This window comes from Schistocerca piceifrons, chromosome 3, assembly GCF_021461385.2.
Source record: "Schistocerca piceifrons isolate TAMUIC-IGC-003096 chromosome 3, iqSchPice1.1, whole genome shotgun sequence".
Taxonomy (NCBI): Eukaryota; Metazoa; Arthropoda; class Insecta; order Orthoptera; family Acrididae; genus Schistocerca; species Schistocerca piceifrons.
This window is the reverse complement of record NC_060140.1, coordinates 512,775,152-512,802,709: the sequence shown is the minus strand read 5'-3', so window position 1 is coordinate 512,802,709 and position 27,558 is coordinate 512,775,152. Positions and strand designations below refer to the sequence as shown.

Here is a 27,558-nt window from a genome sequence, read left to right as displayed (position 1 = left end):
TTATGATCTGGGGTGCGTTTTGGACAACAGCAAGAGCACTCTCGTGGTTATCTCACACATCCTGACTGCAAAATTGTTCGTCAGTCTGATGGTTCATCTTGTGCAGCCATTCATGAAGAGCATTCTGGGGTGTATTTTCCAACAGGATAACGCTCACTCAGTAACACTATTGTAATTAAACGTGTACTACAAAGAGTCGACATGTTGCCTTGGGCTACAGTGTCACCAGATATATCTCAAGTAGAGCACATTTGGGACATCATCGGACGAGAAATCCAATGTCATCCAAAAACAGCATTAACCGCCCCCGTGTCGACCGACCAAGTGCAACAGGCATGGAACTCCATACCACAAACGGACTTCCCACACATGTACCACACAATGCATGCACGTTTTGATGCCTGCATTCAACATTCTGGCGGTTACGCCAGATTAATGACCAGCATTTCATTTTTGCACTGGCTTATCTTGTGCTTACATTAACCTGTGACCTTGCAATGTCAATCACTTAAAAATGTTACCTAGAGAAATGTATTCCCGAAATGTCATTACTTTACATTAATTATTCTTCGGTGTTGCGATTTTTTCCGTCAGCGTACTTTAATTATTATAATACTCTGTACTGAAACTTTCCGGCAGGATAAAACTGTGTTCTGGGCTGGGAATCTAACCTGGAACCTTTGCCTTTCGCGGGCAAGTGCTGTGCCAACTGAGCTACCCGAACACGACTCACGAACCGCCCTCTCCACCAGTACCTCGTCGCCCACCTTCCAAGTTTCAAAGTTTTGATCTGTCAAGGAGTTTCATATCAGCGCACATTCCACTGAAAAGTGGAGATTCACGCAGGATACTCTCTATTCTTTTCATATAATATTACTCTATTACAGCATTCGCTTAAAATTACACATATTTTTGAAGTTGAGATCAACGCCATTGAAAAAATAGAACTGAAACACTCAAGCCGTATTAACACAAGTACACGGTGAAGCCGAACTCCACCAACAGAATTTCGAAGGCTGTCCCGGAATAGACTCACTGAAAAAAAATTAGTCTCCCTTAAAAAATCATTACAAGCATCATTTAATACCGTTTAATTCGCTACTGGACCTGGGTTCGATTAGGAACTGAGGCCACAAGGTTGTGCAGGTACGTTGCATCCAAGTTTAGCCACTTGCTGAGGATTTGGTCGCGGAGTTCACCCAAATTGCGGGGATGCTGATGTCGGCGTTTCACCCGCTGTTGCAAAACGTCCCACAGATTTTCTGTGGGTCGGGAATCAAGACGTAATAGAGTGGGAAACTAGTCATGTATTCTTCCAGCCCGATGAACTTCGCTGCAGTCTTGAAAAGCAGCGGTGTCAGTTTCATACTCAGTATGCAAATGTTTACTGAAGGGCAACAACTGATCATTCATTATTTGTTGTTGTGGTCTTCAGTTCAAAGACTGGTTTGATGCAGTTCTCCATGCTACTCTATCCTGTGCAAGCTTCTTCATCTCCCAGTACCTACTGCAACCTACATCCTTCTGAATCTGCTTAGTGTATTCATCTCTTGGTCTCCCTCTACGATTTTTATCCTCCACATTGCCCTACAATACTAAATTGGTGATCCATTGATGCCTCACAACACGTCCTGCCAGCTGATCCCTTCTTCTAGTCAGTTGTGCCACAAATTTCGCTTCTCCCCATTTCTATTCAATACCTCCTCATGAGCTACCCATCTAATCTTCAGCATTCTTCTGTAGCACCACATTTCGTATGCTTCTATTCTCTTCTTGTCTAAACTATTTATCGTCCATGTTTCACTTCTATAAATGGCTACACTCCACACAAATACTTTCGTAAACGATTTACTGACACTTGAATGTTTAAATAAACTTGCTGTTACACGTTGGTAGTCATCTCTGTTCACCTCAGTTAGATGGCTCATTTCATGATAAGATAAACATCCACAAAACGTCACCTGATTATTCAGAATGTTTAAATAAACATGCTGGTTCATGTTGTTGGTCACCTCACCTGAGTGGACCCAATTCATGTTAAGAAAAACACACCCAAAACGTCACAGATCCATCTTCAGCTGTAACCTGGCCTTGCTCACATTCAGGATGAAATGCTCCATTCGCACCTCGATGCACTCGACGACGTGAGTCTCTTGAATATGAGCTGAAACGTGACTCGTCAGACTACATTACTTCCCATCATTCAGTTACTGTCCAAGTTCGATGATTTCATCATATACGCACATTTTTATGTGCCTGCATGAGCAATGGCCCTCTGCGAAGTGATCGACTCCAAATGTTTATATAATGTTTGTAGTCCCCGTCGTAATATTCTCACGCTAAGTTCGGATAAACCTTATTTCACGGCCTGCAGCAATTCTTGTCGGATTTTGAAGTGATTTTGATACACAGGCAGTGAAACGCGTCTTCAATCCCTTTCAGTTACTTTCTTCTTTCCGACCACGATTCAAACGTCGTGTTTCGTAGCCACATGGGTTACACCACTGTGTGAAGACGTGTTGAACCGTCCTCCGCGAAACACAAAGATACCAGCAACTTCACGTACCGTGTTGCCATGACGACGGCTAAACACGTTTGCCCCCTTTTGCCACTCTCTCACGTCCATACAATTACCCATGTTTATGTCAAACCCATACTTGAAAAATAAATTTCTCAATTATCACTACTTCCTTACGCTCAGGTAGTGGTAGTGCGCACACGGTTGAGCACGTGACTCGATCGCTAAACCGTCTATAGAGCCTTAACGATTCATGAGTGTATGCGCACTAAAAACTAAATTAAACTCCGCCCTGACAGGCTATGAAGGCCCAACGGCACCGACCGGCCGCCGTGTAATCCGCAGCCCACATGCGTCACTGGAAGCGGATATGGAGGGGCATGTGGTCAGCACATCGCTCTCCCAGCCTTATGTCAGTTTACGAGACCGGAGCCGCTACTTCTCTATCAAGTAGCTCCTCAATTTGCCTCACAAGGAGTGAGAGCACCCTGCTTGCCAACAGCGCTCGGCAGACCGGATGGTCACCCATCCAAGAAATAGCCCGACCCGACAACGCCTAACTTCTGACGACAACCCGTATTCCACTGCAGCGAGGCCGTTCTGCATGCGCACTGGGGTGACTAATTTGTTGTCTGGTGAACTTATCTTGTGAGAATTTGACCCTTGGTCTCCCGTGGCTCATTGTCGAATAGACGCATTTCTTTTGATTTCTAACCCCCCCCCCCCCCAGTTTGATTTGTATCTGGTTTGTACTGAGAATTTCTGCAAAATAGCCCATTATGTTGACGGTATGTGCTGTGTGTAGTGTTTAGAAAAAAAAACTTTTTCCTTTCTCTCCTGGTACTCATTGTTGACGACAGTAATGTCCACTTTGGTGTTTGCCCTAAAGCTCGGATTCAGTATTACTTTTAAAAAAATTCGGTTCTGGTAAAGAGTTTTCCGATATGCAGTTCTTCTATGGGCCCATTGAATGCAATGAAAGAGTTGCACAACGACGCTCGACTGAGCTGTTACCACAACAATGGCAACCACATCACAGTACTTTAGCACCTGAATGTTGTTGCTTTACTCTGTGCTCTGTGTTGCTCTTTTTGATGAGTACACAGTACAGGCATTTGTCACTGCCGAGAAGTAATTATCACAGAAACAAAGGTAACTGCGCTGACGAACGGAATGTACGGGGTGTAATAGGTGTAAGAGCAGTTATTTCTGTTGGTGACTGAGGACGGTGTGCTGAACAACATTACATCAGTATTTATGTCATTTGCAAACTAATAATACCTGTTACAATCTTACGTTTTTAGGTTGGATGGTACCTCCACATAGATTTGGCAAGAGTAAGACATTAATGTTTATTTTCCCCTGGGCAGCAGATAAGATGCTCCAGTGTGGACACATGGATGCAAAACTGTCAGTCTATACTGACAGGCGTAGACCACTTAGTGGTGCAGTTACGACTGTGAAGACAACATTAGGTCGTAAAGTTTGTGACGCGTTTGTTAGAAGACAGTTAGATGTAAAGAAAGAAAAACAACCAACACACTGATGTATGTGCATGTTAAAAGTTAAAGAACCTCGCAGCGTTTTTCCGTCTGTAGGTGGAGGCTAGTCACAGGATCTACAGTAGGGATTTTGATACGATTTTCGTAGTAGGCGGACTGATTCGCAAGAAGCTTTGTGTATATAATTTATAAATTATTTAAGTAAATTGGCTGAACTATGATTACGTTTGGTGATTAAGTCGTGCCTCCAGAGAACTTTTGGGGTGTGTGCTGCTTAATTAATCGAAGTGAGTCTAGAAATTGGAGTTAATATTCAGTCATCTGACTCTACACATTGGCTCATAAAAAAAATTACCGCTACATGAGACAAGTCGTCCAGCCACAGATACTTAGAAGTACCTGTGTGAAACCCGGCTGGGTTGCTAGTAAATTATAATTACGTTACTACTAAGTAACGAGCCACCTTAGACCACTGCTCCGTCAGTAACCAGAAAACATCCCCGAAAAAAGTCAGAAATGTTGTTGGAGTAGTTAATTTTGCTTCTACAGTAGTAGTACAATATGAGTAAAAGTACAGTAATCGTTCGTGCTTACTAAAAGAAGTTATAATTATTATCATTATTTTCATCAGTGAGTTTATGTTCCTAGAATCAGTATCTGTAGGTCAGAAGAAACATGAATATTTTAGTTCTAAAGCGTGAAGCTCACATTTGAAGCCCATAAAAATGAAAAAAAAAGAGTTGTGCTATATAGGGGAATGGCGGCTAGTATGAGCGGCTTAAGCTAAATTTGGTATAAAACTTTTGTTATTGTTTTGAATAAGGTAAACTGCGTAAAACGTTTGACGTAGATGGTGAAACGAAGATTTATAACCAAAATGACACAGATTTTCTTATAGTTACGAATCGAGATGCTTAGAAAAGTGTCGGATAGTACGGGCCACAAAACAAAATATAGGTTTTTAAATACAAAAAGGTTTTTTGTGGTTCAAAACCAAGTTAATCTGTTTATATAACAAATTACAAACTGATAAAAAACAGTTAGTTAAAAAATCTTTCAGCTTTTGGTCGACTGAAACGGACATAACGCATTAAACTTGAGGACTGACGTTTTCTGTAAGTAAGCCATCTTTAGAAACTCAGTCTCAGCTAACGGCATTAACCTGGTATCAAAATATCACATGTGTTCTACACGCATTTTTTTCGGAATTTTCTTGCTTTGAGGAACCCCATCTGATGTGTCACAGATGTCTGTTGATTCCTTACAACGATTTTAATCTCCTTTGTAATGTAGTTCTAGGAACATTAAAACGATCCGCAACAGCTATTTTGCTCATTCCGCCTTCCAAAACTCAGGAAACCATTTGCTTCATTATAGATCGAGCTATTCCTCAGTGAACTATTACTCCCGAGCCTCAGCGATTGACACTGCACGTTGGAAGATGGTAGGAACAGAATACGGCATGAAGGAGACGATTTTCTTTATTACGATACAGTCTATGTTAGATTACTTAAATATTAATACCAGTACGATGATATTTCTTCTTACCTTTAAAAGTATAAACCGATGGTGAAAATTACAGCGTTCACTATTTTCGACATTCAAAAACAATATTTACTTGTGACACAAAATACAACAGCTACATTATACAAGTTCTGCCAAATGGCGCAGTGATGTCTACGCTTAATTACAAGCACTGCATGCGTCCTCTGTTTTGCGAAAACCCGAGAAACACCAAGTGCTCCATACGATATTAGGGTACACTCAAACAAAATTACTAATCCCTTAACAAACAGTACAAACATTTCAAGAAAATGAAAGAAAAACAGTCAAACAGAAATTTAAAAAATATGCAGGCCTATTGTGACCACAACAACTTCTTTATTATCCATAAGCGCCATTCCTCTATACTCATTGAAAACTAACTTAAAAAGTCAGTTTTTAAGTTAAAAACTTTGCGAATCGAATTTCCCTAACCCTAGGGAGCACATTCTGTGGACATTAATATCTATGATTTATAAAGATAAAATTATCAGCTGGGATACTGTCGTATGTAGCTGGAGAAAAAATATTCTGGGGAAGATGGACAGAATGCGATATGCTGTGAGATGCCATAGGAACACTAGCACCGTTATACATCGAAGAATCAAGGAAACTGGTACACCTGCTTAATATCGTGTAGGACTCCCGCGAGTACGCAGAAGTGGTGCAACACGATTGGCATGGACTCGACTAATGTCTGCAGTAGTGCTGGAAGGAATTGACACAATGAATCCTGCAGGGCTGTCCATAAATCCGTAAGAGTGCGAGGGGATGGAGATCTCTTCTGAATAGCACATTGCAAGGCATCCCAGATGTGCTTAATAATGTTCATGTCTAGGGGTTTGATGGCCAGCGGAAGTGTTTAAACTCAGAAGTGTGTTCCTGGAGCCACTCTGCAGCAATTCTGGACGTGTTGGGTGTCGCGCTGTACTGCTGCAATTGCCGAAGACCGTCGGAATGCGCAATGGACATGAACGGGTGCAGTTGATCATATAGGATTCTTACATACGTGTCACCCGTCAGAGTCACATCTAGACGTGTCAGGGGTCCCATATTACTCCAACTGCACACACCCCACACCACTGCGGAGCCTCCATGAGCTTGAACAGTTCCCTGCTGACATGCAAGGTCCATGGATTCATGAGGGTGTCTCATTACACGTACACATCTATACGCCCGATGCACGAGACGAGACGAGTCGAGACTCGCCCGATCTGGCAACATGTTTCCAGTCAACAACAGTCCAATGTCGTTGTTGGCGGGCCCAGGCGAGGCGTAAGGCTTTGTGACGTGCAGTCATTAATGGTACACGAGGGGGCCTTCAGCTCCGACAGCCCACACCGATGATGTTTCATTGAATGGTTCGCACGCTGACACTTATTCATGGCTTAGCATTGAAATCTGCAGCAGTTTGCGGAAGGGTTGCACTTCTCACGTTGAACGATTCTTTTCTGTCGTCGTAGGTACCGCTCTTGCAGGATCTTTTCCGCCGCATCGATATCAGAGATTTGATGTTTTACCGGAATCTTGATGTTCACGGCACATTCGTGAATTGATCGTACGGGAAAATCCCCACTTCATCGCTACTTCGGAGATGCTGTGTCCCATCGCTCGTGCGCCGACTACAACACCACGTTCTAACTAATTAAATCTTGATAACCTCCCATTGTAGCAGCAGTAAGCGATCTAACAAGTCCATCAAACACTTGCTGCCTTAAACAGGTGTTACCGACCGCAGCGCCGTATTCTGCCAGTTTATATATCTCTGTATTTGAATACGCATGCCCATACCAGTTTCTTTTGCCCTTCAGTGTAGTAATTAGTGAGCGAACGTTGGACGAGTCATACCAACTGCAAGATACCATTTCATGAAGAACTAGTCTGGTAGTAGCATCTAATTTATCTAGTAGTCATGTTCGAGAATTTTTTAAACCATTTTCTTTCCAAGTAATAGAAAGCGGCAGAAAGTACGTCCCTCGCTTCTGCTCTCCCTAGACCACAGGCTTTTTGAAATCATTAGAGTAAAAGCTGTAGACGTCGCTTCCCTTTCTCTTAGTGAGTGGCGACTATTGCTCTGAAAGTCTCGTTCCCGAGCACCTGACAACGGCTGATTCTTGCTTTCCAGACATCTCTAAAACCAGAAGAACGGTGCCGTTTCCACGGAAACCGCAGCAGAACAGGTTCTCAGGTAAGCGGGGAGGGCAGAAGTTGTGCAAAACATACATTAATCGACAAAATTTGAAGCGTTTCTCTCAAACTGTGTGTTATTAAGGAGTACTGTGGTCGCCACGGCAGCTACGGCTGAGACTGCCTCAACAGAGAAGGAATTTACTGATTTCCCGTTCACGTAGCGCTTGCCCTAAAGGTTCCAGCAATCGGTGTTACTTTCATTATTGTCGACTCAACTTCTTATAAGACGGAAAGGATCAGAACATATGGAACCGAAAGTTCACTGTTACTCGTGTAGTAAGGAGATTGTAATCTGTTCTTATATACAGCACAGCAACAGTGGATTAAAGCAGTTTAGCATAATCATAATATTTTAGTTCGCATTTTCGTGTTAGAATTCTGGAGTAGTAAATGAAAAAATCCCCTTCAAGTAAAGGTTTTTAGGAAGTTTCCCTGGGCTGTAAGGCAAAAGCGGGAACTTCCCAGTATTCCCCACTGGAAGGCCACTGCCCCATGCTCACTTAGCTGGTATTTGGCTGAAAAGGGCCAAGGTATTCAACGGGCTTAATAACAAATAGCCTACTTCACCGTTCTAGGCAGAGAATGAACAGTATAAGAAAAAATCCCAAATTTTACAATCTGAGACCTCCCTATGCCACACTATCCGGTTTTATGGCATTTGTCTGAAAAGAACGCAGATGTACAATGGACCAAGTCTGAAACAGCCCACCCTGACCCAACTTGAGATAAAAAGATCCCTAATGAGTGTCGAATCCGTCTCACGGGTTAACGACGATGGCCGGTATGCCAGCCAGCCTGGGTGTGGGTTTTAGGCGGTTTCCCACACACCCCTAGGTAAATACTGGGCTGTCAACCACGTCCTGCCTCAGATACACGTCACGCAAACATTTAGGAAACGCTTTCACACTTGAACATAAAGAGATTTACTCTAGACGCACTCAAATTTGACGTTCACAGATTCCGTCCTTGGGGAGAGAGAGGGGGGCGGGGAGGGTGAACAGAGAACGATGACCATAGTCGTCTAGTTTCTTGAACCTATGATCATTTGAAAAGGTCCAAGTTCTACAACAATTCGCCCTGCTCTTGTTAGTAGGATCAGGGGATAGAAATATACACAAAAATTCTTAGCTAACGTCAAAACAAAGACGTAACAGTTGAAATCTCATGTGGAGCCCTGAGGCGGTAAGGTCTATAGGGGGTACCTGTCCTCCATCGACAAAATTTCGGGGGTTGTGCAGGGAATTTTTCCTGTGATCTTTGGTGCCTCTATAGAGCACAACTGCATTCCGTTTGATTTCTAATATACAATTGCTTTAGTATCTCTATTGCTTTAAACATATCTCCACAAGTGTGCAGATGTCGACGATATGCGTTGTATGTCTTGTTTAGGAGAAAACATGTTCCGATCACTTACGATCTTGCTGTCGTCAACAGAAATTCCTACATTACTCTTCGCTCTCAAGCTTGCATACAGTACTACTCGGTGCCGCCTAGCGTTTGTTTTTCCGACGGTGTTAGTTGTACGTTAACAATGATACACAGCAGTGCTATGGATAGATTGGCCGACCTGCATCTTATCTGTGGGTTCATCTATGGAATCACTGAATGCAACGTAAGAGCGACGCAACGGCGTTCTGCCGAGCTGTTTCCGCATCGACTGCAGCCACATCTTGGTACTTTCGTACCTGTACGAAGGCGCCTGCGAAACACCGGTTCCCTAAGTTTTGTGGCGATGAAATATTGCAGTCTGAAACAAAAGTATTTGGCGTAATGAACCGAATACATCATGATTATACCATTACTATGTGACGAAGCACTAGAGACTGTGCGTCCATTGCATCAAAATATTCACGGAATACCCCTGAACAACGTAGGATATTTTGTCGAAGGCGTCCTGCTTAACACTGCATACTCAGTAAAGTTCTTGGATTTTTAAAAGTTGTTTTGGTGACAGAAATTTTATACTTACATGTTAATACACTTTCCTGATTTGGTAATTTCTACGAATATATGCGAGGATTCGACCCTAAGAAAGGTGTCATGATTTTTCTTTTCGTTGTGCCGACTCGTTGTTAACCATACAACGTGAGCGGAACTCTTTGATTTACAAGATTCTTATCACTTTAAACGTTTCTGTAATTATCATGTCTGTACAGAGATGGATAAATTTCAACAAACAGGATGGAGGAACACTGGTACAGGTAATTCTCTTTAATTAATTTACTAGCTAAGTATCCAGCGATGCCTGCGTATATATTTATTCCAGTTTTATCAGTCCATGTCCTTCCCCGTCTTTCTGTCCATCTCCTCCTCCGACTCACTCTGTTCATCTCCTCCTGCTCCTCCCTCTGCCACTTTTTCCTCCGCCTTCCCCTCCACCTTAATATCCCCATCCTAATAGAAGATTTCCAGATAATAAGTGATATGGCTACTAAGTTTGTCTGAAATAGGTCCACTGGTTTAGGAGGAGATGCTGAATATATATGCGTACGTACATACATTTTTATAATATGTTTGGATTCTTTTTGTACTTCTCGTTCCATACCAGCAACGAGTGGAGCAATCTGTGTTGCAGACACGTTAATTTCTACAATACTGTTCCAATATGTGATACAGAAGAAATCCCCAATCGCAAATAATATGGAAGCCAATTTGCAGTCTCCTCATTTCCTTTACGAAGTGCGTTTCTAAATCTATTCTCGGGGCTGTAGCATGGATGTGTGTGATGTCTTCAGATTAGTTAGGGTTAAGTAGTTCTAAGTCTATCGGACAGATGACCTCAGATGTTAAGTCTCATAGTGCTTAGAGCCATTTGAACCATTTCGGGGCTGTAGGAGAATAAATGAATGGAATGAAATTAACGCTTACTAGAATATCTACTGTGCCCGTAGACTATATCTCCGTTAGTACCTATACCTGTCCATATTTTGTTTGTCAGTTAAGGAGAGTTGTTTTGCGTTGTTGAAATTCGTTGTAGCTGTCCTCGTCATAAGTCAACGTTGATGTCGATGCTGGACGTAGTAGCGGTAAGAATTTGTCGTTCATGTGAGTTTCTGCGCCATCCAAGATCATTTATGATGCACTTCACAACCTTAGAGTGAGTGGGTCACGAGTCGTTCGTCGGCTAAAGCAGTTTACGTGCGCATTCGTCTCCGTACAGTCAGAAGTGGGTTCCTGACGACGCCTATTCAAGTCGGCGGCAGACTTGAGTCACATCAGATCGTCGATCGCCTCGTATGACAATGTGGAAGTAACGAAACGTCTGGTCGTCAGACACTTTCCGGTCGTCCTGTGCGGGCGTTTAAGCGTGTGGAAGCGTTGTCTCTACGGTACTGCAGATCCAGCCTATACACTGTTGTCCTCAGGAACACAGATTCTTTAGAAATCGCCGATATGCTATGACCCACGTGTATGGAACGGCTAACACCCCACTTTCAAAGTCGATTCACTCACTATCTGCTGCCACGGTCAGCATACAGCTGTGTGTAAGGGACTGCTCAGATATCGTGCCTACACTAGCACCACAGGCAACGTCTAGCTTCAACATACTCGAACGTCTTCAGGTGGGTAGAACACTTGCCGTGATTTTAGTCCACAGTTTATCATATCTCTGAAATAATGCCATCTTGTTACACACACGTTATTAAAATAAGTGTGATATTTTCGTTGTGTGTGATGGATTTTACAGATATCATACATTTTCTGATAGTTAAAGCTAATACATCCAGCTGGTTGCTATACATGCAGAGAATAACTGACGAGGCAAGACACAAGTGCTACTGGCACGGGAAAAGAATTCGTGGCGGGCTACGTCAGACCAGTCAGAAGACTGACGACCCAGAAGAAAAGAACACTCTGGACTTGAAACGTTGTAATATCGGTTCTCCTTCCTGGAATGAATTATTTCTGTGTCTATGCTTAGCACGTGTAGTAAAATAATTGTAATACTTCGGATAAGTACTGCTTTAATGCATGTTCATAGCACACTGGACAAAAAAATTAGTACTCCTAGAAGACACCGGGATTCTGTCGTATAATACCGCCCTCACCCTACGTAATGGCCTCACCCCGACGAAGAAGAAAGTTCACAACTTCTTTCAAGTGTGGTACAGCCAAATCAAGCCACTTATTAGTGACTTCTTTCTATCTATATCGACATTTATATTATGCAAGTCACCTCGCAGCGTCTGCCACTGGAGTTAGTTGATCATCTCTGTGACACTTTCGTGCTTACTAAATGAACCAGTAACGAAACGTGCAGCTCTTCTTTGAATCTTTTCAGTTTCCTCTTACAGTCCTATGTGATACGGATCACATACTGACAACGTGCAGCTCTTCTTTGAATCTTTTCAATTTCCTCTTACAGTCCTATGTGATACGGATCACATACTGACGAGCAGTACTTACGTATTGGTGGAACGAGTGTTTTGTAAGCCACTTACTTCGTTGATGGACGACATTTCCAGGGAATTATTCCAGTGAATGTTAGTGTGTCATCTGCCTTACTCGCGATTAATTTTATGTGGTCGTTCTATTTCAGATCGCTCCGTACGCGTACTGATAGGTACTTTACTGAAGTAATTGCTTCCAGCAATCGTCCTGCAATTGTGTAATCGTACAATAGCAGGTGATCCTGTCTACGTATTTGGAATACATTACATCTGTTAGTGCTGAGGGTCAATGGCTACTCCCTGCACCAGACGTAGGTCTTCCTGCATTTCGCTACAATTTTCTATTGTCACGACTAAATTGTATAAAAGAGCATCATCCCTGAAAAACCGCCATGGAACTTCCGATGTTATCTACCAGTGCATTTCTACATATTGTGAAAAGTAATAGTTCTAGAATACTCCCCTAGAGCACACACAAAGTCAATCTCACGTCTCAAGATAACTTGCTGTTCAGAAACACATCCTGTATTCTGTTTGCTAGGAATTCTTCAATTCAATCACAAGGTTGGTGTGATATTCCGTACGCTTCTAGACTGAGGTGACAAACGTCACGAGAAAGCAATGTGCACATAAACAGAAGGCTGTAGTATCGCATACACAAGGATTTTATTTTCTTATTTGTTATTTTATCGTATGGATAGGACCCCCCGTCGGGCAGGCCGTTCGCCGGGTGCCGGTCTTTCACTCTGATGCCACTTCGGCGACCTGCAGTCGATGAGGATGAAAGGGTGATGATGAAGACAGCACAACACCTAGTCCCTGGGCGGAGAAAATTCCCCGACCCAACTCGGAATCGAACCCGGGCCCAGAGGATTGACGCTCCGTCACGCTGACCTCTTTTTTTTTTTTTAATCTCATTTTGTTCGCTTTCGTTCGTTGTATCTGCTCAGGACGGACGTCGTAAGACATCCGTTTAAGTTCGTTGTTGAACGATTAACTCAGTTTTTTTATTACAGAGAGCTGCTAACCCTCTGACCGAACATGCTGAGCTACCGTGCCGGCTACCATTCAGCTACCGGGGGCGGAAACCTACGCAAGGTATAAAAGATACACAAAGCAACGAGGGTGTTGGTTTAAAGCTATAACTAATGTTTTGTTCAGTGACGTAATTTTCTTCAACTGAATCCTTTGATCGGCTCCTATTATTTCAGTGAGGTGTAGGGTCAGATGATTACTAATACCGCTTTTACTTAAGGCACTAAATCAGATATCAGTGCCCAAACCGTTCCTGAAAGAAAATGTTAATGGCACGTCTAGGAAACCTATCCCGGTAAAACAGTTGCCTCCAACCACACTTCAAGGAAACAGTGTGAAAAACACACACATTCACACAGTGCGTAGATTGTGGTACATTGTCGGTGACGCGCTAGGTGGGTATTTCTTTTTCTTTTTTCCATGAAGCAATTAGTGTCCGGAAGCTTTGGACCTAAGTGTTACGTGCACCTATATTGAGACACCTGTGCTATGCGGAAGTACGTGCCGTGTCTTCTTGCTGGGGACGACTTCGTTTCGCCAGCGCAACGTTCAGACACTTCGTTCCAGGTTACTGTGCGTTGTTTGAGAGAATGAAAGACGGGGGTGAGAGAAGGAAAGTTTCAGAGAGAAGTCTGATATTGAGAGTTCACCTACTATAAATTTTCTACAAGCGAAGGATAAATTTGTTTCGTAAATACTTGTCACAAGCATGTTTTGTTTAAGTTATCTTTTCGGCCATATTTAAATCTAATATCTGAATTTTTTGCCATTTGTGGCCCAAACGAATCTTTCTTTCGTCAGCAGGCTTACATATTGTTTTCTTGTTTAGATCTAGAAAGGACGATATGTGGCGAATTAGATGAAAGATTCCTATGGCTGTTTTCAGCGGTATGTCTAGGCTTCGAAGATGACATTCAGGAATGACTAGTTTTAGTTTGCGGGCTCAGTGAAATCCACGAGATAAGTGTTATTTAGCGCCTAAATATATGCATACATGTAAGACAAAATCATTAGTTTTTCCAAATGTGTCACTGTAGTTTGGCTGGTGTGTGCTGCTTCTATTTTTTTCTATCGGACACAGTTTTCCCTTATGGAGAAAAAAATTCGTTTCTGCTATCGGCGGCCGTCATGTACCATGTAATGCGTTGTAACAGTGCCACTAGCTATACGTTTACTTTCTCTCCTTTTTATGAAAGGAGATTTTTTCATTTGTTCTATTTACACCTAATCGACTGCTTCAGACCGAAGGCTCTCGGTTCACCATAACAAATGTTAGTTCGAATGGAACATAACAGACACGAGTACATCATAAAATTATTTGAAATTATCTATCTTTTTTCGTACTAGTCTTTATATTTATGTTTACGTTATCAGCTTGCATCCTTTGAGCCAGGTTTCCGCAATTTCTTTCGTTTTTCGAAACGATCCCTAACATTATTGACATTTAAAGAAGCTCAGAACCACCTCTCATTCTCAAAGACGTGATAGACTAGGGGGACAACCCCTATGAACTAATTACACCGAGCATGATACGACAGCACTACTCAGATTACTTTTTGACAATTTCTTTAAAAAAGTATTCTAAAGCGATTGAGGCTTCGCAGTCGATGTAAGAGGTAATTACATCAATACAGCTAGCTTGTTTCATCTAAAAGACAATGTTTTGATTTGTAGAGAAAAAAGATGGAAATATAGACGCCATCTTTTGTTTTTGACTTGAAGATAATTTATTTTGGAGAATTTATAGGTTTTTGGCCTTTGTTAACCATTATAAGAAGTTTACTAAATGATAGGGGGCAAAACGGTGATAAATATCAATTATTTCTATTCTACAACGAAATAGTCGAAAACTTCACGAAACAGCACTATAAAAACGGAGGGCAAATAGAGGCCCTAAGAAAAAAAGTCTAAAATAACTATTTAAATGTAAATAAATTTTTTATAGACAAGGTCAAGTTCAAAACTGTTTGTACTGACCAGCTTGCATAGGTAAGACTGTCATTTTAGTTCTTTGAAAACTTTTTTGGTTTGATGTCATATTCCAGTGTGCATTTATTACTCATGACATGTTAACGTTATGAGAAACTTCAATCTTTTTAAATGTTTTGACAAACTGGACAAAACAGTACCAACGGTTGACTAGTCTACAGATTATTTTGAATGAACATCAAATCTGTAGGCCTCTTGTCTTCTCACAGCTGACCACTGAGTGGCCTCCAGCCTCGGAAAAATTGAACGGTCTCTTCTTAACAGCACTTTTTTCAAGCGACTTAACTGACCCGTGCATGGCACTCCAGTGATGAGGCAGGCTCTTGCTGATTTGCGTCCCCGAGTCGTGGTTCTCTTCTTTATGTTGGGGGCAGGAAATGGAAAAACTATGTTTGATGTCTGTGGGGAACATTGTAGTGATCCAATAGCCTCATCAACTGGCATAGCTAAAACGTGAAGTGCTTGTCTTTCAGGAAAAATTGAAGGAGAGGCAGATGATGTCGACGGTCCAGGAAAGCAAGGGCAGGAGCCAGTTATTTAGAAACTTAATTTTCTACTGTGGAGTAACCAACTCAGTAGGCACAAAGCCAGCTTCGGTGAAGATATAGCGGTTCGTAGGGTATAACCCACTTACTTTGAACCCATTTATTGCTACCTCAGCTTTTTGAGTACTAAAGTAAACTTGACTAGAAGACGGTGTAATTATGCTCCCTTCCCTCCTGTAGATAGAGGCCACATTTCCGCCAACCCGGCCTAAGCAATGTGACCACTGTCACATGCAACCTAAAAGGCATGAGTGACTAAAGACATGCTTCTAAGAGTAGCGAAGGATTCTGATTTCTGCGTATCACTGGAAACTATTTTAAACTTAGCATTAGGACAAGAAAAGAAAATGATTTGACACAGCTGTCAAACCTTTGCAATACAGAACGAATACCTATTCACACAATAACTGACGTTGCAGTCACACTACTTGAAATACGTAAAGGTTCCACCTGCTCACTGCTACCTTCTATCAAGAAGTGGCTTTGTTTACAGTCATATCCTCTAATATGCATTAATTGCATATTTCCTTGGAGAGGAATGCCCATAATTACACCTGTGCCCATGTTTACACTTTCTCCTCTATTAACTAATTAAAACAGTAAAAATGCATTGATTTCTTTTGAAATTCTTAGCCTTAGCAAAATTGGAATCCACCTATGTAATGTAATAATGAAATGCAATAATTTGGTATGCGTGTGATACTATTCTGCTTTATTTTTCTTTTTTGTAATGATTTTAGTTTCTGTCTGCTTCTAGCCCTTCTATTCCCATGTAACCCAGTCAATACAGGCGGCATAAAAGCAGATATTTCCGTTAGTGACTGAGGACGGTATACTGAACAACGTTACATCAGTATTTACGTCATTTACGGACCAATAATTATAGCCATTACAAATCATATGTTTCTAGGTTGGATGGTACCTCCAAGAGCATGTGGCAAGAGCAAACCATTAATGCTAATTTTCCCTTGGGCAGCAAGTCAGGTGTTGAAGTGTGGAGACGTGGGCGCAAAATGGCTAGTCTATATTGACAAGTGTAGTCGACTGAGAGGAGCACTTACGGCCATGCAGAAAACATCAGGTCGTAGAGTTTGTGACGTGTTTGTGGCAAGACCGTTCGATGCAAATAAAAAACGACCAACAGATGGAGGTGAGTACGCATTACGATACCACATATAAAAATGTCTGCACTTGTTCCTGTTATACGATTTATGTTAGAAACATTATTTACATGTGAACAAACCGTCAATCTGTGGGGGCCTCCAGATTCTGTTTCGTTCTGCTGTAACACCGCCATCATACGCAGAGGACTCTGCGCTGCCGATCGTCCACAGTGTCATCCTCTGCCATCTGGCGTCATACAGATGCTGTATGAAAGGGCATGTTGTCAGCACACCGCTCTCGCTGCCGTTCTCGGTTTTGCGAACGTTGGAGCTGCTACTTCTCATTCAGGTAGCTCCTCAGTTGGACCATGAAGTTCAGTGGACCCCGTTCCGTTCCTCCCACCAGAGAATTTGATTTAAAATACACCTTTTTTTATTCTGAATGGGGTGACACAATAAAGAAAGACTTCGCGGACCACTTTTTTAGTAAAAGCAGTTTCTGAGTTTAAATTGGGCATATTTTCAGTAAATTTTCGCTGTCACTAGCAGAGTGACTGCAGTAACAGCTGGTGGCTTGACGGCCGCGTATATTCGTTTCTGAGTAATAGCGAGGTGGCAACACTGGTTGCGGACACAATGAATCTGAGCAGATACGTGAGTTTTATATTGTGCTGTAGGCTAAAAATAATAAACAAACGTTAAGCATACTTCCTGTTTGTTGTTGAAGCCGTTCAGATCACTTGACAAGGTGACCGCGCCTACTCGTCGTCACCGATCTCGTCCAAATTTATGGTATATGCAGGGCTTCGCCAGAAATGAAGGCGACAGAAGTGAGAGATACAGATGGCCAAACGTAAAAAAATTGCATTTTTAGAGCTGATCGGGCAAGGCATTAGCCACTTAGGTTAGCGTAGTTTCCAGCCAGCAGGTGGCGCAGCGGAAAGAGTACTGAACGGTAATCCGAGGATAGTGGAGTGGCGTTAGTATGCTTGCATAAAAGGCATGGCGCTGGGTAGCCGTGCGGTCTAGGGCGCCTTGCCACGGTTCGCGCGGCTCGCCCCGTCGGAAGTTCGAGGCCTCCGTGTGTTGTCCTTAGCGTATGTTAGTTTAAGTCTAGGGACCGATGATCTCAGTAATTTGGTTCCATAGGACCTTACCACAAAAAAAAAAAAAATGAAATAAAAGGCATTAAGAGGAAAGGCAAAGGAAATTTTGGGATTGCAAATAAATTTCCAAGACTGGATTGTACCTAAAGCGTTCACGAGGACTGTGCAAGTAAATTTACAAGAAAGCATAGTAACTGAAGCTTTCTTGGAAATTTGTTTGCAATTTCATATTTTTCTTTGCGTTTCCTTTTCATGCACTTTATGAAAATATTAAAAAACCCAATATACTGAGCATTATTTCGGTTTATTTTCAGTGTAAGTAATGTTGTTGTTGTTGTGGTCTTCAGTCCTGAGATTGGTTTGATGCAGCTCTCCATGCTACTCTATTCTGTGCAAGCTTCTTCATCTCCCAGTATCTACTGTAATCTACATCCTTCTGAATCTGCTTAGTGTATTCATCTCTTGGCCTCCCCCTACGATTTTTACCCTAGACGCTGTCCTCCAATACTAAATTGGTGATCCCTTGATGCCTCAGAATATGCCCCACCAACCGATCCCTTCTCCTAGTCAAGTTGTGCCACAAATTTTTCTTCTCTCCAATTCTATTCAATACCTCCTCATTAGTTATGTGATCTACCCATCTAATCTTCAGCATTCTTCTGTAGCACCACATTTCGAAAGCTTCTATTCTCTTCTTGTCCAAACTATTTATCGTCCACGTTTCACTTCCATACATGGCTACACTCCATACAAATACTTTCAGAAACGACGTCCTGACACTTAAATCTACACTCGATGTTAACAAATTTCTCTTCTTCAGAGACGCTTCCATTGCCATTGCCAGTCTACATTTTATATCCCCTCTACTTCGACCATCATCAGTTATTTTGCTCCCCAAATAGCAAAACTCATTTACTACTTTAAGTCTCTCATTTCCTAATCTAATTCCCGCAGCATCACCCGATTTAATTCGACTACATTCCACTATCCTCGTTTTGCTTCTGTTGATGTTCATCTTATATCCTCCTTTCAAGACACTGTCCGTTCCGTTCAACTGCTCTTCCAGGTCCTTTGCTGTCTCTGACAGAATTACAATGTCATCGGCGAACCTCAAAGTTTTTATTTCTTCTCCATGGATTTTAATTCCTACTCCGAATTTTTCTTTTGTTTCCTTTACTGCTTGCTCAATATACAGATTGAATAACATCGGGGATAGGCCACAATCCCGTCTCACTCCCTTCCCAACCACTGCTTCCCTTTCCTGACCCTCGACTCTTGTAACTGCCATCCGGTTTCTGTACAAATTGTAAATAGCCTTTCGCTCCCTGTATTTTACCCCTGCCACCTTCAGAATTTTAAAGAGAGTGTTACAGTCAACAGTTGTCAAAAGCTGTCTATAAGCCTACAAATGCTAGAAACGTAGGTTTGCCTTTCATTAATATGTCTTCTAAGATAAGTCGTAGGGTCAACTGATCTTCCCCGAGGTCGGCTTCTACCAGTTTTTCCATTCGTCTGTAAAGAATTCGTGTTAGTATTTTGCAGCCGTGGCTTATTAAAGTGATAGTTCGGTAATTTTCACATCTGCCAACACCTGCTTTCTTCGGGATTGGAATTATTATATTCTTCTTGAAGTCTGAGGGTATTTCGCCTGTCTCATACATTTTGCTCACCAGATGGTAGAGTTTTGTTAGGACCGGCTCTCCCAAGCTTGTCAGTAGTTCTAATGGAATGTTCTCTACTCCTCGGGCCTTGTTTCGACTTAGGCCTTTCAGTGCTCTGTCAAACTCTTCACGCAGTATCATATCTCCTATTTCATCTTCACCTACCATTCGCTCCCATTTCTATAATATTGCCCTCAAGAACATCGCCCTTGTATAGACCCTCTGTATACTCCTTCCACATGTAAAAGTTGAAAATAAAAGAAATTTCTCGCATAGGGACTTCATCATGCTAATCTCAGATTGCTATTCTCATCCGCTGTCTATAAGCTGCGCTAACATAAATGGCTCATATCTCGCCCAACTCATGCCAAAAAAGTTATGTTTTTGTAAACGCTCGGCGATCTGTAGCTCCTACTTCTGTCACGTCCATTTCCGGTCAAGCCCTGGATGTGTCAAGTGATTTTTTTTTTTTTTTTTTTCAGCTGGCTGTCGCTGCGACTCACCCTGCCTCCAACGCGGCACCGTGACGAAGAGTTTGTCGCCCCAGACCTCGATGCCGACGGGCAGGTTGTTCTCTGGGATGAAGTCGCCGGTGCGCAGCGCGTTCTGGCGCGACTGCGCGTCAGGGTAGGCGAAGTCGAGCTGCCGCCACGCGAACCGCTCCACCAGCTTGCCCGTCTCCGTACCTGCACAGTGAACACCTGGCCGTCATTCACCTGCGGATGGCTGCCTTGTTGTCAGTGCTGCAGCGCCTTTCTTTCACTGCAAGAAAAAACACTCTCGAAAGGGTACAGCTTCGACAGGGGTGCTAAATTCTTTGGGAGGCGCTCATCCGCTGTGCATTGTCACATCGACAGCGTTTTCATAAAAGTATGCGAGCTGTGTGACGACGAATGTGTAAACTCGAAACCGGTAACGCTTACTTTTTCATTGAAGTAAATCAAAATGAAATTTCTGCTGTACTGTAAAAACATTTTACTTCACGTAAGTTTAGAATCTTGAAGATGGCTAGAGACATCAAATATAATGTACTCTTCGTATAGAAAAAGGTGATAAACGGCCAAATCATCTGAAATAGCACAAGGTTTACTTAAAACCTCTCCACCTAGGTTTCGACATGTTTGAAAACTTTATCTCCAGAAGGGTCAATGACTAACATCTAAAATAGTTAACGTTATATACGTGTTAAAATATAGGTATAAAGCAAAAGTAAAAAAAAAGAAAATTACTGACTTACACTTCCTGGTTACATGGTGCTGTGGAGGTACGTTAAATATTTAGCCATAAAACCCAAATGAAAATCACATTTACCTCTATAATAATGAAACCACAAAATATCTTCCTGGCGGTCATTAGAAAATGCTTCACAAATGCAACTAGTGAACTGTTATGCAGGTATTGATCTTTGCATGCCCATAAGAAATAGCCTCTACCGAAATACGTCTACGAAAATAGATTACAATGACAGCATCCAGCAATGCCATATGGACATGCTGGACATGCAGCTACACAACAGCAATGATAAATAATACTGCCTGTAACCATATAATACCTCTGAATTATCTGTCCAAGAAGCAGTCCCCAAAATACCAGTGAAAAGAATATAACCTGACAACAATATAAAGTAGTAGGTCAGATGTACTGATAACCAAGTATTATTACTATAGTGACAACAACAGAATGTAACTAACAAGCAAATTACACAATAACCGATATCGCATGGTTGTCGAAACAAATCAGACGTATGTAAAAGTGTAGCTATATAATAATGCAACCAATTTAATTATTACCTGTAAAATTAGAAGTAATGTACCAAATTTATACACCGTTTACCTACAGATAACCTGTTGATTGCGAAATTGTAAAATAAAAGCAATCAAACTTAACAGCATAAGTACGAAAGACGAACGTTAACTTTCGAATAAGATTCTCTGAACACCTAAAGCACTGAAAAGCTGAAACCAATAACCTCATTTGAAAACCACTTCATATAACAGAATCATTAACCAAACAAGCATAAAAACGCTAGTAAGGAGTGCAAATAAATCCCAGATAGCTAACGCCCAAGTGCAGCAACTCAAAAGAGATTCATTACTGTAACCTTATGCATAAGATACCCCACCATTCTCACTTGAACAGATTTTTTTTTGTTTGAGATTATAGTTTATGCCTAAAATTTCCGACAGAGATTCAACCTACTTGTTGTTGCTATAGCAGTTGTGAGATCAGTCCATAGGTTCCAAGTTATATCCCTATTCTGTCATTTTTCATGATCAAAGTACCGCAAAATCCTTCTTTCTTGGAGTAAACTTACCGGTTTCTGACTGTTTATGTTTCGTGTGTGAAAAAGTTGGCCGATTCGGCCGAAGGAAAACAAACTGATTTGAATTTCCCACCGAAGTCTGTGCGTCGGGACTATGAGATCGGCTGCATTGTCACCGCGCACGAATTGGCGCACTAATATGAAAATCGTCCTTCTTCAGCCGATGTTACTCGTTGACGGAATCCACCGGTGTCGGTGTCGGTGCCGCTGTAACCGCAGCCTGCACCTTTCAGCTTTTCGTTTTATCCTGTCGTTGGCGAGCTCGTTAGCGGAGGAAGCATCGCAAACCCCTTATTAGGCTCGGAGAAACCACGGAAAAGTCAAGCAAGAATGTCGGGATCGAAATTTAAATTGGACTCCTCCATACTCTGAACTCAGCATTTTGTCTTTGCGCCAACTTCTTTGACGAGACGCTCCCTAATTTCCACATTTAAACACAACCGAATACCTGGTAAACTCCCCAAGGCGAGCTCAAGTGACGAAAGCGCACAATTCATTTATGAGAAATAACGTTCCCGCGAAATAAGCGCCAATATTATCTTCCGCTGGAGAGAAAGTAACAGGTGTGTAATGACCTCTACATTACCTCCATGTGCAAGTCTATGAACATTGAACTGCAGCCTTCCTGCAGATTCCTTTCGTCTGTGTAATCTGCCATATTGTAGTTATGGAAAATTCATCATCAGTCGATACGTCATAAGGAATTGTTTACTTACTTGTTGTTAAGAGCCTCATTGAATATACTGTAACAGCGTCTGAAGGAGTGAACTATCTGACCACAATATTGCAATACCTCATTAGAAGATGCCTTCCGCCTCTGGTAGCTGAGTGGTCAGCTCGGCGGAATGTCATACCTAACGGCCCGGGTTCGATTCCCGGCTGAGTCGGAGATTTTCTCCGCTCAGGGACTGGGTGTTGTGTTATCCTTATCATCGGCGTTTCATCCCCATCGACACACAAGTCGCCGAAGTGGCGTCAACTCGAAAGACTTGCACCAGGCGAATGGTCTAACCGACGGGAGGCCCTAGTCACACGGCATTTTCATTTCCATTAGAAGACGCCAATGTAACCAGAATAGTTACACTGTTTTGAGAAACATAGGGATGAGATGGATAAAAGAACATATCATATTAACTATTCGGTGGAAACGATTGAAAGTGCAGGAGCATATTGCCAGAGGTCTCCCACTGCCGCACAGTATGTTGCACGTCACTTGGCGTGACGTCAGTTTGGCTATAGTGCCAAATGGGGCTGGCTCGGCAACACGAGACAGTTGAAGGAACGGGAGAAGATAGTGTGTATCAGTCAGCGAGCAGCTAGGATGCACTGTGGTTGTGTTCTTCATTACAACATGGCTCGGTGGCAACATTCGGATGACTTCACACGAGGAGGAATCATCGGGAAACTGGAAGAAGGAGGAAGTGTGACGAGTGCAGCTCAGAAGTTTGGTATTGCTCACAGCATTGTTTCACGTGCATGGCCAGCGTTGCGAACCTCAGGCACTGCTGCCCTGAGGAGAGGAGGTGGCAGACCACGGTCAAGTACATCAGCAGGTTACAACTGTATTGTGCAACAACAAAGAAGGAACCCTTATCATACAGTTATAACCATATTTAACAGGACTGCAAATCACGCTGCACAGTGACACGGCGACTACATGACTGTGTCTCTTTGCACGGTGACCAGTGCGCTGTGTTCCGTTGACACCTTGCACATCAGTGGCACCGTTTGCAGTGAAGGCCAAGAGCATAGGGACCGGATAAGTGAGGAGTATGGTCGCTTCTCGGGTGAGAGAAGATTCAGTCTGAGCAGTGAATCTGGATGTGCTCTCACACGGAGAGAGGTGGCGACACGTAATTCTCCCAGGAACATTATCTAACACGATCGTTTTGGTGGTTTAGGTGGGAGGAGGCATAATGTTGCAAGGGCGTACTGGCCACAATGCCTCTGAACGCGATACTGTCACCGGTAATCGCCAGTGTGATACGGTGCCGCTTCCCCACGTGCGTTCCGCCATGACTTCGTTTTTATGGATGACAACACGCGACCGCATCAAACTGAGCAGGTAGAGGAGCTCTTGGAACAAGAAAATACTGGGTGAATGGGGGGGCCTGATCATTCCCCCGAATTCAATCCTATCGGACACGTGTGTGATGCATTGTAGAGACTCATTGCAGCACGACCACATGCACCATCGAGCATTCAGCAGTTGTCACTAGCGCTGGTGGAGGAATGATTCGCCCTGCCACAACAACTTCGTAACAACCTTGTGGCCGGAAATGTTTTCAGCATGCATCGCCAACCGTGGTGATTACACACCCTGTTAAGAACCATGTTCCGTCTTTTGTAATGTCCAGAGGACCAAACAAATCGCGGTGACTTCAATGTAACTAACGTACTTGAAAGAAAGTGTCACTTCTGTTTGTTTCATTGCGTATTTCCTTCGTTTACCTTCTGCACTATGCTATTGCAGGTCTTTGTATGTGTGGTCCAACTTCCATCGAGCAATATTTCGTGGCAGTGACACTGAGGCGAAAGTTACTCTCGCCCTTAAGTTTTGCGCACCATATCTTCCTTCACGTAAGCTACGAGATTTTATTCCTGAAAATTGTAATAGAAAATTTTTTTCCTTCCACAACATTTCGTGTTTTTCATGTATACAATATATATCTGCAGGAAAGTCACAAACATTTGCAATATTGTTGTCAAAATTTGTTGTACGTCTTCTCGTACATGTCCCTGCTGTCAAAATAGGCCACTTGTACAAATCAGAATTGTAGGTAATCTTCCTGAAAATTCGACTTTTGCTGCACTGTTGAGAGAAACGCTTTGCCGTATTTTCAGCACGTGTCTCGAAGATTTTAAACGGCAGTATAAATGCTGGTAGGCAAAGTATCACGTCAGATCCCAAGTATGTGAAACTGTATTTAGCTTTAGAATTTCAAGTACGTGCCCTCGCACATTTTAATGTTATTTACGCTTATTGAGTATTTTCTTAATTTCAATTTTTATTATCAGCATTCGCATGCCAAAGCAAACAATGCTTACTTTGATCGCACACTTTACTAGCATTTGGGAGCATGACAGTTAACACCTGCATCCGGCCATCCAGATTTAGGTTTTCAGCGATTTCCCTAAATCGCTTCAGACAAATGCCCGGGATGGTTCATTTCAAAGGGCACGGCCCATTTCCTTCCCCTGATTCCTTTCCCTAATCCGACCTTGTGCTCCGTCTCTAATAACCTCGTTGACGTTAAACACTAATCTCCTCCTCCTCCTTACTTTGATGAAGAAGCGTCTGCATTTCTTACGAAACGAGATTTTACGAATTACACGTACTCAAGAGTTTGGCTAATACATTGTCTAATTTATAAATTAGTCCTATATCTCGTGCCATTATTTTGCATAACAAAATGTACGAGTAAAAGATAATTGAAGTGAAGCATAAGCGTTTATGTGATCAGACATTCCATGCCTGGGTCACACAAGACTTTTGTAATAATGTAGCAGAACTGTCATCGTTTCTTACACTAGTTTTGAAGCAATTGATCTTGTGCTTATCCAAAAACCTAAAACATACGATGTAATACGCTCTTGTTGGAATCGAGAAGTATTTGCTTTTGTGTTCTTGTGATATATCGTGGCCGCCATCTTCTTGTTAGGTAAGAAACCAAGTGCGAGGAACTTCGGCTGACACAATCCAAGAACGGTAGCTCCAGTTGAGACAAAGATCACTAGAGATTTCTGCTTCCGGACTTAACATTAGTCAGAGAGAAGCCAGTGCTTATGTAGGTTCCAGCCCACACGAAAAGTGTGAACAAAGATGAGCCCCCGGCCGGTGACATCACGACAGTGGCGACGGCAGAGTGGAGCGCTGCGTGCCTTACGTGTAGCAGGTGCCCGGACGTTAACTTTCTCTGCGGACCAGGTTCTCCGACAAACACGCAAGCGGGCGTGGTTTGCTGCCGAAATAAGGGCAAGGCAGGTCACTTTCGTCTGCTGCAGTTTTCCTCGTCTGCTACACCACTAATTGGTGGGCTGCGTAGCGGGGCACGTTACTTAATCAAAAGAAAGCTGCTCTGATATTATGAAGGCCAAATAAATTTGTTCGATTACGTACGTTACAAACCGTTTCTAGATACCGGGGTGTGTTTCGTAACTCAAACCAAGCATCGTTCCGAAATCTGGCGTGAACACCATGTTTTACCGATGAAGGCCAATAAGACGTAGCAGGCCCTTGACTCGTTCACTTAGGAAACGCCTACAACCGTGTGGGCGTTCTGATCACTTGTTGAAACTCCACTGGCATGCGCTTCCAGTCAGTTACATTCACCTAATTGCTTCCTTTCTGACTAACCGTCCATCTTATACACTGAAGTGCCAAAGAAACTGGTATAGGCATGCATATTCAAATATAACGCCTGTATAAGACAAAAAATGTCTGGCGCACTTGTTAGATTGGTTACTGTTGCTATAGTGGCAAATCATCAAGACTTAAGTGAGTTTGAGCGTAGTGTTATAGTCGGCGCAGGAGTGATGGGACACAACATCTCCGAAGTAGCGATGCAGTGCGGATTTCCCCGTACGATCATTTCACGAGTGTACCGTCAATATCAGGCATCCGGTAAAACATCAAATCTCTGACATCGCTGCTGCTGGCAAAAGATCCTGCAAGAACAGGACCAACGACAACTGAAGAGAATCGTTCAACGTGACAGAAGTGCAACTCTTCCGCAAATTGCTGCACATTTCAGTGCTGTCCCATCAATAAGTGTCAGCGTGCGAACCATTCAACGAAACATCATCGATATGGGCTTGCGGAACCGAAGGCCCACTCATGTGCCCTTGATGACTGCACGATAAGAAGCTTTACGCCTCGCCTGGGTTCGTCAACACCGACATTGGACTGTTGATGACTAGAAACATGTTGCCTGGTCGGACGAGTCTCGTTTCAAATTATATCGAGCGGATGAATGCGTACTGGTATGGAGAAAACCTCATGAATCCATGGACCTTGCATGTCAGCAGGGGACGGTTCAGGCTTGTAGAGACTGTAATGGTGTGGGGCGTGTGCAGTTGGAGTGATATGGCACCCCTGATACATCTTGATACGACTCAGACACGTGACACGTACTTAAGCATCCTATGTGATCCCCTGGATCATGTCCATTTTGCATTCCGACGGACTTCGGCAATTCCAGCAGGACAATGCGACTCCCGACGCTTCCAGTATTGCTACATAGTGGCTCCAGGAACACACTTCTGAGTTTAAACACTTCCGCTGGCCACCAAACTCCTCAGGCATGAACATTATTGAGCATATCTGGGATGCCTTGCAACGTGCTGTTCAGAAGGGATTTCCAACACCTCATACTCTTACGGATTTATGGACAGCCTTGCAGGAATCATGGTCTCATTCCCTCCAGCACAACTTCAGACATTAGCCTAGTCCATGCCACGTCGTGTTGCGGCACTTCTGCGAGGTTGCGGGGGCCCTACACGGATATTAGACAGGTGTACCAGTTTCTTTGGCTCTTCAGTGTATAAGAACAACACACCAACATGTACTTCCAAATTATCCATCCATCTGCAAGCGTGCTCCAATATTTAGTTGTCATCACAGTTTCTTTTATATGACCATCAGAGAGCTATT

General features: G+C 42.8%; 1 protein-coding gene across 1 annotated transcript in view; it reads right to left on the bottom strand.

Moving 5' to 3' along the window:
- The window catches only part of LOC124789494 (protein yellow-like), a 112,378-nt gene that overhangs the window by 67,126 nt on the left and 17,694 nt on the right, over positions 1-27,558 (bottom strand). The window contains exon 2 of the mRNA XM_047256875.1: positions 20,086-20,268. Within this exon, the coding sequence (XP_047112831.1) occupies positions 20,086-20,268 (183 nt within the window). The remainder of the gene's footprint in view (positions 1-20,085; positions 20,269-27,558) is intronic.